At 34.7% G+C, this 16,232-nt stretch overlaps 1 protein-coding gene across 4 annotated transcripts in view; it reads right to left on the reverse strand.

Annotated features, from left to right (window-relative positions):
- Positions 1-9,235: 9,235 nt before the first annotated feature.
- RB1CC1 (RB1 inducible coiled-coil 1) overlaps positions 9,236-16,232 on the reverse strand; it is a 66,017-nt gene continuing 59,020 nt past the window's right edge. For 3 of the 4 annotated variants that reach the window (XM_030230047.2, XM_030230044.2, XM_050970653.1), the window contains 4 exons: positions 14,059-14,117; positions 12,164-12,300; positions 10,548-10,618; positions 9,236-10,202 (listed from right to left, as the gene is read on the reverse strand). In XM_030230047.2, the coding sequence (XP_030085907.2) occupies positions 10,125-10,202; positions 10,548-10,618; positions 12,164-12,300; positions 14,059-14,117 (345 nt within the window). In that variant the 3' untranslated portion in view covers positions 9,236-10,124. The remainder of the gene's footprint in view (positions 10,203-10,547; positions 10,619-12,163; positions 12,301-14,058; positions 14,118-16,232) is intronic. The other variant, XM_030230054.2, reaches the window with a different exon arrangement.

The raw sequence follows: 16,232 nt of genomic DNA on the forward strand, positions 1-16,232 counted from the left end.
GAGTAACACAGCTGTTCATCAGTATCACAGAGTAGCAGCAATGCTGTTTTCATGCTTCACAACCTATAGAGAAATATATGTTGGAGGCACAGCTCAGGGATCTTGCCTCAGTCAAAGGATGAAGCACAGGAGGAACACATGGAATTCCATTGAAGGGGTTTCCACATTTTTTCTCTACTTTAACTGATCAAAAACAAAACAACCAGAAATTGTCTCAAACCGACAAAATAACTGCTTAACTACCCTGCATACATAACTAAAATAAAAGAGAATTTCATTTTTTAAATCTGGTTTTAAAATAAGAAAGCACCTAATTCTATAGATTTAAAAATAAATTTAAACATTACTTATGCCAAAGAATTGTGTGAGGATAATAGTGTGGCTTGGTTTTTTTTTGCTTTTCATTGAAGTAACCCACAGATTTTCTATTACAAAAAGACTTCTAGATTCTTGAGACACATTTAAAATAGTAATTTACCACAATTCATTTTATGCATTCAAAAATTTAATAACAGACCATCCCTGAGTTGGAATTTCCTTTTTTTTCCCCCCACATCTAGAAAGGCTTTCAAATGAAAATAACTACTAAATCAACTCCTTCCACTTTCATGTGGAAGCACAGTCACATGCTTGCTTAAAAAGGAGTAACTAAGCATGCAGAAATGGAAGTGCTACTATTGTTCTGTCATTTATCTAATAACTGTGCTCATAGACTTAAAAAAAATATCCTCTTGCAAAGAACTCAGAGGTTGTGCAACAGTGACAGACATCATCCTGTTGAAACTAGCCATCTATTTTAGGAAGGTTAAAATGTGGAGACTGTACATTCTGGAGGTATGTTAAGGATGGAAATGCCACAACTACAAGTCATTGGAACTGAATATTTGTGATTGGGAAACATCAGAGCTTGTAGAGCAGCCAAGTGCATTTTTGAGGGGGCTCATAAATCTCTACCTCTTGCAGCATCACACTGTATAAAAGGGGGTGAGCTTTAAACAGCGCCCTGGGTTTACTTTCTTTCAGAATAACATGTGCATAACTGCTTTACCAGTGATCCTGCAGAGGACATGCTTCAAGGTTAAACTACAAGAACAGTTTCAGAAATTAATTTTAGTTCCCCTGGCCAAGGCTCCAAAACCTGTGCTAATATGACTTTTCTATCTTGGTACCAGTTTCTGGGATTAATGTTGAGGAATCACAGGAAACCTCTGGCACAGCCATTTCAACCCCCTCCTCTTCCTGATGTCATCTTCCCCATCCCTACCTCCAGGGTCAGAACAGCCACAGAAGCCTGGATCAATGCAAGAAAAGACCTCCAGCAAATCAGCCTCCTGCCTGTGACCCTGTGCTGTGAGTATGATCACAGGCCACTGCCAGCATCAGAGCTCTGAACCCACTGAGGCCCACAGCTCCTGAGCACACATCCAACATCCACTCCCTCCCTTGTGCCACATTTCCTGAACATGCAAAGTGCAGCCATAAAGCAAAACAACATCCCATTGCAAAACAGCCCAAGTTCCTGCAGAAACCTCACAATGGAAAAAGAAATTAAAATCTCACCAACCCAAGGAAACAATTTAACAAGTTAAACATAACAAATTTGGAGCAACTGAAAACATGAAGGGCAGGTGAGGAGTATTTATGTGAGATGATCTAAATTCTGTGGCAAGGAGAAGGCAAAATGTCCCCAGTGAAGATGGTTATTTTAAACTCTTAAAGATATTCTTCTCTCACTGGTCAACATGCAAAGTTCAGCAAATGAGAAATGTAGCTATGAGCACAACAACAGCAAATTGACATTTTTCTCACCTAAATCAAGAGTCCAAGAACATCTACTGGGCAATGACTAAACATTACATTTCCTTCTTATTTATATTGATGTATGCTTAGAAGTACAAGACATACTTTACAGATTTATTTTCCTTACAATAAAAATAATAATTCCTAGTATAATTTTGGTTCTCTATAGCAATATTGAGGATGCTTGAACAAAAATTTCCATATTTAGGAAAAAAATCAAGTTATGCACTGAACACCTGAATAGGTTTATGACTTCATCCTCTATAGCTCATAGGAAGCAAGAAGGGAATAAACATTGCCATCTTTAAAATGCTGGGTTTTGTCTCAAAATTTGATTGCCAGCGAAACTACAGAATTATCTAAGCTAGGCTGAGAGTCTGTGACATCCCATAATGTTCCTGCAGAATAAACTGTTATAGCCTGCTGCTTAAAACAGAAGATGAGATAACAGACATTGATTTCAGTTGCTTGAGAAACACAAAAACCAATAAGTAAGTCACTGCCTGATGGGTAAAGGAACACAACATAACAAAATAAGTTGGTAAAAAAGTTGAAAATACACTTATATTTTTAATAGTTTCAGAAAATAAAACTATTTTAACATCTCCCCTTCTCATAGTTTCTTAACGTATCCATTAGAATACTTGATTTTAAGAATGTTTTGTAGTCAGGACACTGGTGCTACCAATGCCTACTAAACAGCTATTCCTCTTTAAACACTTCTGATGCTTAACTCTTGCAGTTAAGGAGGAAAAAAACAGAAAAACCCAACCAAACCCTGAACACTAAGCCTCCTTGGAGAAAGCTGTTTAATCAGTGGCCCAGCAGTCAGAAGTGATGTCACATGGCCCCTTTCATGCCAGACCACACTGCGGCATCTCTGCTCACAGCAGCTTCCATGTACATCCATAGAAGTTTTCAAGATCCTAAGAGTTCAGATTTTCCAACAAAGAACTTTGTACTACACCCTAACCAACCAGCTCCAGTACATCAAAGATTCTGCCCAACTTTTTTTTTTGTCACCAGTGAGTAGGTTAAATTACCTGTGTGCAATGGAAAATGTGATTCATCTACACAATGAGACAAACACATTTGCTTCAGTCAACCATACAGGGAATGGACTTGAGTTGTCAATGTTAGGTTCCTCATTCTGAACTTACTAAAGAGCTGGGAAGAGGACATGTGACACTAAAAAGGGATAAGAAGAAAGATTAAAATAGACAGTCCAAAGGCACCATGTAAGAATCATGGCTCATCCTGTTTCCTGTGCAGTACTGGGTCATAACTTAAACAAAATTTCTCAAGATGATTTCTAGGTGACTATAGGAATAAAAAGTCTGAAAGTTCAAGATGACACTTGTAGCTCTGACAAAGAAATAATTTGGCAGATGGAGAAGCCAAAGATTGATTTTTTTTTCCTTCCTTTTTTTGAATACATTAAGGAAGTCTAATATAAAGCTGAAAAATGCAGAAGATCTAGACAGAAATCGAAGCCAACAGAAGTCCACTGAAAATAAATTAACATTTTGAGGTAAAAAATTGTAAAAAATTGATTTTTTTGTGTATTAGGCCTCTGTCAAAGAAAACCACTATGTGATTTAACACATGCCACATTACAACAGTGCATCTTGTATTAACATGGAAAACTGGTTTACAAAGAACTGCCTGAGAAACACAAGTATCAAATAGGGCAGAGAAGCAAGGGTGTAAGTTTTACTTGAAGCATCATATGCCTTTGAACACACTGCTTTACCTTCTTGCTTACATAATGGAGAGATCAAAATGGTGAGAGCAGAGGATTTGAAGATATAAAAGTGCTATGGTATGAAAGAGAAGCACAAGTATCTCAAATTGGTCACCCTGGTTTGTCAGGTACCAAAAATAAGTAAATTATCTGGAGAAACTCAGGTCTTACGTAAGAGATACATAGCAAGCATTCTGCTCAGAAATTGCCACCATAAAAAGGACAAGAATGTAATCATATGTTCAAGGCAAGGTTTTTATGCATAACTGAGAACAGATGTGGAAGCACAAGCACAGGAAAAGAACACCTAATTAGCTAATTGAAAAGTGCATCCTCAGGCATATAAAATCCAAGTTTGACAAGCAGTCATAAGCTGACATTTCTCAATTTTTAAGTGCTTTAAAACTGCCAAAATAGAAGCATATGTCATCACAGTATATAAACACATTCTGTAATCATACATAGAATTGTGGAATATTCTGGATTGGCAGGGCCTTTCTAAAGAACGTCTAGTCCAACTCCCACTAATGTGAATGGACATCTTCAACTAGATCAAGTTGCTCAGAGCCCCATCCAGTCTGACACTGAATGTTTCCAGGGATTAGGCACACATCACCTTCCTGGACAACCTGTCCCAGTGTTCCACCAACCTCATTTAAAAAAAAAATGTTTTTATCTGGTTTGAATCTACCCTCTTTTTGTTTGAAACCATTACCAGTTACCCTGTCCTATACCTACGTTCAAAAGATCTACTGAACCTCTGGTGTTCCAGAGTAGCAACAACACTGTATACATACTTACATTCTACTGGTAATTTGGAAATTTTTTTCAAACTCTACAATGTACTGTTAGAAAGTCAACAGAAGCATATTTAACTGCATGTATCGTATCTGGGGCAAATTATTTGAGCTTCCAAAAATTCACTTATAAGTAAGAGCTACAAACATAAGGAATAGAAATATTTTTAGTATTACATGGTCTAAAATTCAAATAAAATATTTTACTTCTTAGCTGTTTTGTTGATTTTTAAAAAATACCATCTCTGAAAAATTACGTCAGCCTAATTCAAGAAATCTTAGTATATACCAAAAAAGGCTATTTCTAGTTTACAGCCTTTTAAAAGCACATAGTTGGTTTTGGTCAGCTGATTTCAACTGAAAATAAATACCTGGTTTTTTTCTGTATAGTTACATAAAATAAATGTCTCTTCTGAAGCTTAAAAAGCTAGCAATTGTCTACAAAATTATCACTTGTTATTTACAGTACTCTGCAGTGTATTCAATATAAGCATAACCTTTTTCTACCATTTCAATCATTGTTAAATCATTGCTAAAAATACACTTCACCATTCACAAGAGACATAGCAGACAATTAATGCTGACCAGAACCCTACAAGAAGCATAGCTTAGCAGTCTCCTTGTGAGCACTTTGATTATATTAGACATTAAGAGCTGACATTTCAACTGCTTAAATTAACTGGCTAAGAGATGGACTGGTACTTAAAACTGACTGCTACCCCTTAAGGATCCAGGATCTTCAGGCCTTTTTTCTGGTCCCTCCTTGATAACCGACATATAAACATTATTATGTCCTTGATAACAACTATACAATGTGTAAACTCATAACTGCAAAATTCCCACACAGCAGAATGTTTTGGTTATATGAAACTCATAGCTCTGTACCTAATCTTAATTAAAAACATAAAAATGAGGCATTACTTATCAATTTTCTCTGCACCTTTAATGCTCCCAGCACAGGAGCTTGTGTTGTGTGCACAAGCATGCATTCGTGTGTTCAGAACAGGAGGATCTCATGTAGAGATCAGGGGCAGAAACAGGACTATTAATCTGAGCGTGGTGAAAAAAAAGTTCTTCATTAACACCCTTTTGTAAATAGTACAAATTTTTGACTAGGAGGTAAGAAAATAGCTCTCTCTCTGCAGAAAAAAATCTGCTACTTACTAAATAATTTTGCCTAAAAAGTCAAACCCTCAGTGAATTTAAGTCCAAAGAAGCAAAACTGAGGAAAAGCAAAGCAAGGATGCCAGCCATGATTAATTTCAGAAAATTGAGCCAGAAATAAGGGAGAATTTAAAAATTACTCAAATTACAATATCAGTTTCAATCCAGGCTTCAAAACAAAGAACTAGATTGAATGTTGAAAACATTAAATTGCCAAATCAGTTGCAAACTGAAGACCCTTACTAAAAACATCACAGGATTCCCGCCGCAGCAGAGAGTTGGGCAAGACAACCTCAGGAGGTTCCTTACAACCTCAACTGTTCTCTAAATCTGATGCTGCTTGAGAGCACCAACATTGAACTCAGTCAGTATTTGGAGTATTTGGAGTCTGGGGACTAGAATTTCCCATGCTCCTCAGTATTTTATGTGGATGTTGTAAATATGAGTGAGTGTTAATAGAGCAAGTGCTAAAGAAGTAACTGTTTACCCTTTCCCATTTATCATCACTTCTTCAAGACTGCAGAATGGCTTATAAAGTGAGATAAAGAAATCAGTGACCTTAAAATGCAGCACTGAGATAGATCACTGAAGTTTAAAAGGCTTGAGAAGGAAAAGGAGTTCTTATATGGAGAATGCTCTATTTCTGAATTATTAATTTGGCACTAAGCAATAACTGCCTGCATGTATTAATTTTAAAATATGTATTAATATTGCTATATTATTTTATTTATTAATATTAATAACAATATTAATGATAATATAATTACATTAATACTAACAATTTACTAATTTAAAAATTATAGGAATGAAATAGCACTCCAAACTACTAATCAATTTTTGCCGTAGTTGCTCACAGCCAATCTGCCTTCCAGCTAAACTCCACAAAATAAGGCTGCAATGCAGGTCACAAAGAAAACTAGTGCTGCAAAAAGGCAGAATAATTCTGCAGAGGGCAGACTTCCAGTTCTACTATACAACACAGGTAACTTAGGGAAAAGTGCATACACTTCAGTGTAAAAATGATTGTTTCTCTGCATTTAACCTGTCCCACCTACTCAGACCATCTTAAGATTCAAATGCAACACAGCTGAATTCTAAACAGCACAAGCTCCTGACAAGAGACTGACTGCAGAGCAGTACAAAAACTGATATGCTTCTCAGAGTATTCAAATGGATATAGCTTTCCAAGAAACCTGAAAAAAATCCCTTTTAAATTATCAAATCCCTTCTGTGTTAAGTCTGCAGGACAGCATTTGTTTTCAATCAACTTTTTCTACCATTCATTTTCCTTTCTGCCATTCAGAAAAATAAATTTCCTCTTTCTCAAGCCAGACTTTGGAATAAACATGTATTAGCAGTAGCATAAGAGGCTTTTATTTTTAGTATTTGCTATGTTTCCAGCATGCTGCTCCACAAAAGAATTAGGGAAACTTGAGATCATCAAATTTATCCTCTAACTTCTCACCCATCCCTCCTGACCATGCTCCTCATCCAAATTATATAGCTACACACTAAGTTTTATTATGGAGCAAGATGAAGCACATAAGTGGTACATAACAAACATACTTTCAAGAACTAGTAAGGATGTGACATACAAAAAATATGTAAACTACATTTTTCTGAATGACTGTTCAGAATCATTACTGAATACGTTAGAAGTTTGTTTGACAGAATTTCCATTTTAAATATACATAAAGATTATAAAATGAAACACATGACAAATATTCCTAAAACTCAAAGGCACTGCTGTTTATTTATATTTTTAAAATATTATGTCATGTAACAATAACAGATACATCCTGGCATTCTATTAAGTGGCAGATATCAGCAGGGAAGAAGTTTTTCTTCCCTCATAGTTTGCATTACAGCAATTTATTTTAATCAATTTATTTAGGTGCTTCCCAAGTTCACTTTCATATATTGTTCATGTGTTTTTAAGTTATATAAACCTCAGTCATGTCTTTTTATCTTAAACTAGAAATCAAGCCAACTTTCATAGTATCATAAATCATCACTGCTACTGTCCATATATAAGCTTAAAAGTATGTATTTTTAATCTAGGCAACAGTAAAACGAGACTAGAAAGTTTAGATGCTTTTATAGACAAAGATAAGGAATTTCTGAGGTTTTTTGGATTTTTTTGGCAAGGAAGTTAGTTCTCAGCACAAGTTCTCACCTCACTTCAGCACTCAGGGCACCATCTCAGAGCCTGCAACAAATGAACTTCATGGTATGTCATTGACACAAAGCAGAAAGACACACAAACCTTAGTGATTCATGATTCACAGGGTAAGAAAAATGCGTATTTTTGTACGCCCTAAAAGGAGTGCCACTTGTAGGTACTCTGTCATGTAGGGCCATCATCAATTTAGCAATTTTATCCAACTTGGTAGAACTTGATTGACAACACATCGTTTCCTCCATGAAAAAAATTCTAGGCAACATTTTACTTATCTTTGAAGTAGGTTGTTCAATAACAAAAGAGCGGGGTCTTATGTTATAGCACTGGATTGCCCCTTGCTACACAGATCGATTGCTGCTACTCAAGGAATAACTGCCCTCCCAGAACTGGAAGGAGATTCAGTGCCTCATAGCAAAGCCTGATGGCTTCCAACTAATCCCTGCAAGACTTATAATATTTACAGCAGTAGTATCAGAGGCTGGGAAAGTTTTGTCAATGGTTAAAAGACATCAAGGCTTCTAAACATTTGGCATAATAAGAGAAATGAGTTACACTATGTGTAAAACTTCTTAAACCACTTGTGACTAAGGTAACTTAAGGAACAAGACCACCAAATTGCAGACAGAACCGAATTCCCATTTAGCTGAAGGTGAAAAATTCAGTGATTAAAAAAAACATTGCATCATGGGTTGTTTCTCTGCATTTAACCTGTCCCATAGATCTACATTATTTACATGTTAGACACTGGGCAGTACTCAACTAGGGTAATTCTATTCTTGAAGAGTAAGGCACATTAGAAAACAAATTTTAAAAAGTCAGTACATCAACTAGTAAATTTAACAACCAGGTAAGAATGCAACTTGACAAAATGACATTCTGTTTTCCACAGATCAATTGTCTTAGATTTATTTAATCAAAGATATGATACAGTTACAAGCCCATGCATTTCATAAAAATTTGAACTTAATTTTTTTATGGAACAAAATTTTAAATAAAGCATATACAGATGTTTCTGGATATTCAACTGGACTGGTTAGTCTAGAGAAATATAATTTGAAATATATGAGCAGAAGCATTGAGATTTTCATGGGGTCGTTTCTTTATCTCTTCCTCTTCCACTCCACACCTAAAGATAAATCACAGCTGAATAACTCTATGAATTGAATCCTAGGCATAAGCTCATAGCTGAACTCATAAATTCACCTCCCATTGGTTACATATTTATAGTACATCCCTTTTATATTGTTATTGAAAATAAAATAAATAAGACTACATGTTAAAAATGCAGGCAGTATAACTACTAAAAAAAAGTATTTTATGCATTTAATATGCTGACAAAATTAAAATTTCTGTCTACTTAAATTCAATTTTATAATTAGAAGGTAATTCTTGTAATTCCCAAATGCTTTTGAAAATTGTTACCTCTCGCAGAAAATTTGGTCATTTCTATGTAATGAAACCGCTGGAGGAATCGTAAAGATGCAACAGATTAACATGAAATAAATATCAGAGATAGAATTTAAAAGGCACACAAATACTTCAAACACATACAGTTTCAAATCTTTATTGTTTTAAAATTCTACATGTCTTTTACAATTACAATAATTTGTTACTTAAATGACTCTTGTATGGTTAATGTACAATGAGTTTTTTCCTGAAACTCAACCATGAAATACAATTTCATCAATATGATTTTTCTAAATAGATTAATACAAGACTTCTGTTTTGTTGGGAAGAACAAGTGCTTCATCTTGAATAAACAGCACAGGTGTCCTCCCTTCAGAATCTGTGTGATCAATCCATCGAAAGTGCTTTTGAAGATTGCAGATCTAACTGTGACTGATTTTCAAAATCAGTCCATCAAATTACAAGGGTTTTTTAACATTAAAGAGCATTTTCATGTAATGAAACAAGCTGCAGTAGTTATTTTTATTCATCTACTGAGGCAAACTCATGTTGAAGAAAAATTATATGATTATCTGCATGCAATGAACACCCTCTTTAAATAGTTGATGAATTTTACACATATAAAGAATCTGTTAAAGAGTGCAAGTACTTTGATAATGATTTCACAAAAGGACATATGCTGGTAATAATGGTAACTAACATTTAACATCTAAATACAAGCTAATGTATATTTAACAGGCAATTAACATGGCAAACAAACCATGTTTCATGTGGTTGCCCTTAGAGAAAATGAACTCATTTGGTCCACACTCTTAAAGTTATCTGGGTAAAAAAATCGAAGCAGTTAGGGCCAGAGTTTTTGATGAATTTCTAAAATGTCACCTGTTAAAAAGTAAAAGCAGTACATCAATGACGTATCTTGTCACACGACCTCAGTATAAAAAGATGGCCTGGTATTTGGAGCGATGAACGAGCACTGAAGGACAAGTCAAAAAAGAATGGAGACAGAATGAACAAAAACTTTGTTGGGTTATACTTTCTTGTTCCATGGTACTGCTTTCACTCTGTAGAATTTTGTACCCAAAGGAACTTTGAATCTGTTTTGTGCCTACAAAAAAAGAATAAAAAAAAAATAAAGTGTGGAATTATTCTACTGATTTTTGTCCTTTTAAGCTCAAACTGATTCCCACTACTCAGTATTCAGGAGACCCTTAGATGTCTGGCAGGGCTCTGGACAGTGTGGATGAAAATACCCAACCCACTGCTTGCTCAACCCTTCTGGTTCCCGTGCTCTTGCAATTCACTGACTCAAAAGAAAAGCAGGAATAGCAGAACTCAGGATAATTTTCATCTAACTTCTTATGCAGAGAGAATTTGTCATAACTGCTAAAAATACTAAAATATACTTTTTTCTCTATTAATCACAGATGATTTCTCATTACTATTTTCTTACCTTTTTTGCCTGGCAATACTCCTTTTCCATCACTTTTCCTAGCACCCATGGTCTCCTAGATGCACCCGATGCTAAAGAGAAAAATGTATGTAACATTTTAGATAAGCAACTACAGGTACCAGGATATTACAGTATATTTTCATTAAAAGCAGGTGGGTTTTTTTTAACAGCTTAAATAAACAAACAAACATTAAGGTCAGATTTAAATGCAACATTTTGGTGGCCCTTAGAACAATAATTTGCAGTACCTAGGCCAACACTAATTTTAACCTATCACAAATACAACTAATGTTCAAAATTTCACTTTCCCCACTTCCCTGATGCAGGAATAAAATCAAGACATAGTTTCCTGAAGCAGTGAGACAGAGACAATTGTGTCCCTCAGGCAGTTGTTAAGTCTTGATATTTGTTTTATCTGCAGTTTTCTTAGATTTGAGAAGAACTCTATTCAGTAATTGGTAAGGACCAGAGCAAGATAAGTCTATTTAAAAACAGGTCAGTGAAGTACTCACAGTAACATACAAACTGACATGGCTTTTACCTCATCTATGTCAAAAACCAGTAAGAAAAGTCTACCATATTTCACACAGCTATGTATGCACTACTAATGCCATAGGTCAGAATATATTACATCTGGAAGTAAGACGGGCATTTTCCCTTCAGGTTTCACAGATGACACATGGCACAGATCCTTCAGCAAACTCACAATCCAGTTAGGGCTTAGTGGTCTTCTGGAGAATACACAGTTATTCAAGATCTATCCTCTTTCATCATAACTGCAATCTACAGTGAGTCCCCTCAGGGAAATTATTTGACAGCTTGTGACATGCAATAACACAGAAACTTTCACTGCTAAGGTAGAATTAATACAAATTTTCTTTTGATGCATATTCTTAGATGTTTTTACAAAGTTGGGCACACAGGTGGGTTTGCAAAACACCACGATAATTTAAAGACATTTACATTAATCCACTTCATGTAGAGCCCATGGTTTAGTGCAAAGCATTTTTATTTTTCCTCATTTAAAAAGATTTCAATTTTGCTAAGTTTAGATAGCTGCCAAAAAAAAGCCAACAAAAAGCCTTGAAAATTATGGGAGGAAAAAAAAGTAAATGTGTCATCAACTTGAACATAAACAAAGAAATACAGGAAGTCTTCTCTGAAAATTTATAATAAATACCATTTTAATTTGGTGGAAAAACTACGAGCAAAAATATTGCTTGCAAACTCCCATATACCATCGTCTACATTCTTTTATTTATTATTTATGCTGAGTAGTTAAAGCAGCCTGATGGGGATGTTAACATACTCTGTGTGTGTACCAAATAGGCATATTCCCCCTCTCTTTTTTTTTTTTTTACAGCTTACTTTGAAGATGCAGATATTTCTCCCCAGTTTTCCAAGATATTAAGATCTATATAAATTTTTAATTAAAAATGTTCTGCTGTGAAAAACATTTTGCATGAAAACAAGTAGCAAAAACTACAAAGATAGCTGACAACTATTATGTGCTTCTTGTATTCATCACATACATACTTATAAATAACTTAGTGTTAGAAAGTTAAGACTGTTAGTTGCAAGTGGAGAAAATAATTAGAAAAAAATCTGACACTTACCACACTCACCTGGTTTGAGATCCAGTGCAGCAAGGGACTCTGAGTGCAAGAAATACAAGGTTGGACTAACAGTAAACAACACGTAGTTGTCATGCCTTTCATCCAAGATAATGAGTACCAAATCGCCAACCTGAAAACTAGGAAAAAAAAAAAAATCACAGAACTTTACTAAAAAAAAAAAAGCACAGAAGCTTAAAGCTACATTCATTACACTACATTTTTCCCCCATGTATTGCATGAGACAGACTAAGTTGAAGAGCAGCAGATATTTCCACATGCTATGCCAACTCATATACATTTCCTATTTTCTGAAGACAACAAAAAGCAGGCTACCTCTTTAAAAAGTGTTTTTGAAACGTTCTACACCCATCAGCTCAAATTTTTTTTCTCAAAAGAACTGTCATTTTATCTTTAAAACATAATCAGAAATACCTAACTAAATGCTAGTGTTTCAATTTTGTATTATTTTTATTCACTGGTACTTAAGGTAACCATCTCTGTAGTGGTGTTTACAAACTTTTTTTGTTGTTTTAAACTGAAGCAAAATTGAACACAAAAATACAGCAAGAACACTTATGCAACTTCCAATCTTAATTTTAAGCACACAAGACAAAGAAGGGATGAAGTGTTTATCTTTGATCAAATGATGAAAAACCAAAGAAACACTGTGGCAATTGTACATAAAATGTTTTAAAACTCTGCTTTTCTGACACCAGGGTAACACAAAAAACCAAGTGCTCATGCAAAGTTTTCAACTACAGAATTCAGAAAGCAACTTCAGTCTCCAAACTTGTTGTTCCATGGTGTAAAGTGTTGCGAGCAAATGATTTACCCATTAATGAAATGAAGTCTAAATTAGCTACAAATTAAGCATTAGATCACAGGGGAGCTGTAGCAATAAATATTAATACTCCTCTGGGGATGAGGGAGGAAGTGCAAAGAAAGTGTAAAAGTGAAAAACTTCTCCATAGAAGGAAACTACATAAACACAGACAGTCAATTGAGTATATCTAAAGACATTTAGGTCATCATCTTTAAACTTCATTTTGGATTAAATAAACAATACTACAGACTTTTCTGCCTGGACTTACTATGAAGACAGGCTATATTGACTTAAAAACATCTCTAGTGGACAGATGAATTCTTTCATATCATTTTCCTCCTCAAAAACTACCAAGACACTTATGACAATTTTCAGATGCTAGAGGAAAAAAAATTATTCTCCAAATCCTGATCTTGTTACAGCAAAAATGAAAACTGGTGTAATTTAGAAAACATTAATAGAAAAACCTGTGCAGGTTTTCTTTCTCCAAAGATTTTTTATATTATTCAAGTAATATATAAGCCTTATACTAATTAAGAAGTTGTCTGTAGCTTTTACATTTTACAAGAATACTTCTTTTTCCAGCAACAATTCTACATGCAGCTGCTAACAGATTGATAATACCTAACAAAATGTTTCAGTTAGTTTTATTTCATTCAATTAGAGTAAGACAAGAACTTGGAAGACTTCAGGAAGGTAAGACTTCTCTTGAAATATAATACAGCACTATGCATATTCAGGATGAATAGATTTCCTTTTTCTTAGACTTCAAGGTTTCAGGCAAATAAAAAAGTTATCTAAAAAAAGCCTCAGAATTCTAGAAATCCTATGAAGTATGGAATTCAACAAAGTCACTGACAGAGAATCCAAAAAGGCCATTTCATTGTTTATAAAAAGGTTTTATAAAATTTGATTTATGCTCAGCTGGGACTATTCAAAGCTGATGGCTAAATTATAGTGATCTATGCATCTTGCACTATAGAGCAAGAACAGAAGAATTACAACATGAACTATACACTTATTTTATTGCAAGCATATCCATCTGTTTATATGAAGATTAACATGTACTTACTCTCTAATTGCTATTTTTTCAGAATGTCTCGAGGATACTGATGACATGCTTTGGGACATCTGTAAAAAGAGAAAAGCTATAAAGTACGGGCAAGCTATGATGAAATGTACATTGCAGGTAAGAGTATGGCAAGATGATTTTTCATTCATTTTGAACAGTGCCTAGTCTTGTAGATTTTTTACTCAATCAGAAAACCCACCATACTTCTGTGATCCTGTTCTGTAGTGGGTTTGGTTGCTTGTGGTTCGGTTTTGGTTTTTATTATTGTACTTTTTTTTTTAATAGCTACCTTTGATTATAAAAATTCCTGCATAACTAACTTCTCCCTCATTATTTAAAACTGGGAAGGGCTTTTCATTTCAGTGCCAGTGCAGATTTACTCTGGGCATACACAAGACTCCTGATAAAACTGTCCATTCTAAGAGAGAAGTCACTGGCACCAGAAAAGGCTGATGATAGAACACCAGAGATTCAACATGTTTACTACAATTAAACTCTAGATGTTGAGCTCAAGATAGTCTCTCAGTTTTTCTACAGTCACAAAATCTCAAGTTTATTGTAATCAATAGAGCAGCACTCCCTGGAACAAAACTGGAGTCAGATTTACTAAGACCAAACAAAGATTCAATTCTGTAAGGTTTTGGACATAATAATTATATCCCATATGTATATTTGCTTTCAATTCTGTTTAAATTAATAAAATACTGGCACATCTAACAACTTCAATAGCACAAACTAGACCTAAAAATAAACATAAGTGCACACAAAGTTTCTACAGGAACTGTGATAAGAAATGACAATGGGTAATTAATGCTACTTCTATCTCCAAAGGAACACCTATCCCACAGGCAGGTGACTAGCTGGGGAAGCTGTTTGGATGTAAATGTATCAGTTCCATTACACTCTGGTAACCTCCTTACAACAGACTATTCATAATTGCTCCACAGAAACTCTGACTAGAAGTCCTGCAGTTTTTCCATGCATTCCTACTTCCTGGACTATTTATAGGTGCTATTCAAATGTAGATTACTCACACTTGAAGTTCAGCATGTGATTTTTCAGCTGTAACTCAGATATTGTTCCCTACAGCAAATTTCCTTCCTATTGTCAATCTTGCCCCCTGCCTTCCCCAGAGGCAGTACCAGCCTGTTTTCCTATGAGCCTGAAGCCTATTCACAGCTCATTTTCTTCATTTCTTCAAAGAATGGGTCCAAACTGAATGCAGTGCATCACAGAATGCTCTCAAATTCTGATGACACCTTCAGCAGTTTTCTTTACAGGATCCAACTTCAGAATTTTGGTTTTTTATTTTTTATTATTTTAAAAATTTATTTAGAGGCTACCTTTCTTTCTTGAAAGTCACAGTGAGCATGAAATTTGTCAAATTTGTTTAGACTGTTCACAGAAGTGTTTGAAAGTTCTCTTCAGATATACAGACCAGATATTTTCTTGCTATTTTTCAAACTGGAATAAGTGTTAAATGAAAACATAAAACAGCTTGATTTCTCTCATTTTCCTTAACTTCTAACTTCAAGAAAAACAGAACAAACTAGAATGTTGAGAATAATTACATTAAAACCTAGTAAGAAATGTTTTATTAGTACCATTGTAATAGCCTTTATACAGAAAAAATTGTTCCCTTTCCCAATAACTCATTTACTGTAACAAAAATCCTGTAATAAGATTCCAAGTATTAAAAGGAGCTCCTTTTTGCTCCTTGTAGAAGTAACCCACAGGTTCTTCTGCAAAAGCCAATGACCTATGAAGATTTTCTTTTTCACACATAATGCCTTCTGAGCTCCTTATCTATTGAGAAGAATCTCAATAGAAATAAACACAGGTATTGAAGTGTTGATATATATCTCAATTTTAGAAGTGCATTTAAAAGGAGGGGGAGGGAAAGAAGGATGAAGAGACGAATAATAAAAACCCACTTTATAAGTAAGGAATTGAAAAGATATGAAGTTCCATTTAGAAATCAAATTTGAATCGCTTTAGAGACCAAAGAACCACTAATTCCTCCTACATGGCTTTGTATTAATCATAACAAGAATAATACTCCATTTGTCTCATATACAGTGTTTCTTCCATTTTATTTTACTCCCACATGACAAGGGATCAAGGGTCTGATTCAGGAAATCTACAGAGAGTTTTAGAAAACTGTCTAGGTGTAT

This window comes from Serinus canaria, chromosome 2 (genome assembly GCF_022539315.1).
Source record: "Serinus canaria isolate serCan28SL12 chromosome 2, serCan2020, whole genome shotgun sequence".
NCBI classification, from domain to species: Eukaryota; Metazoa; Chordata; class Aves; order Passeriformes; family Fringillidae; genus Serinus; species Serinus canaria.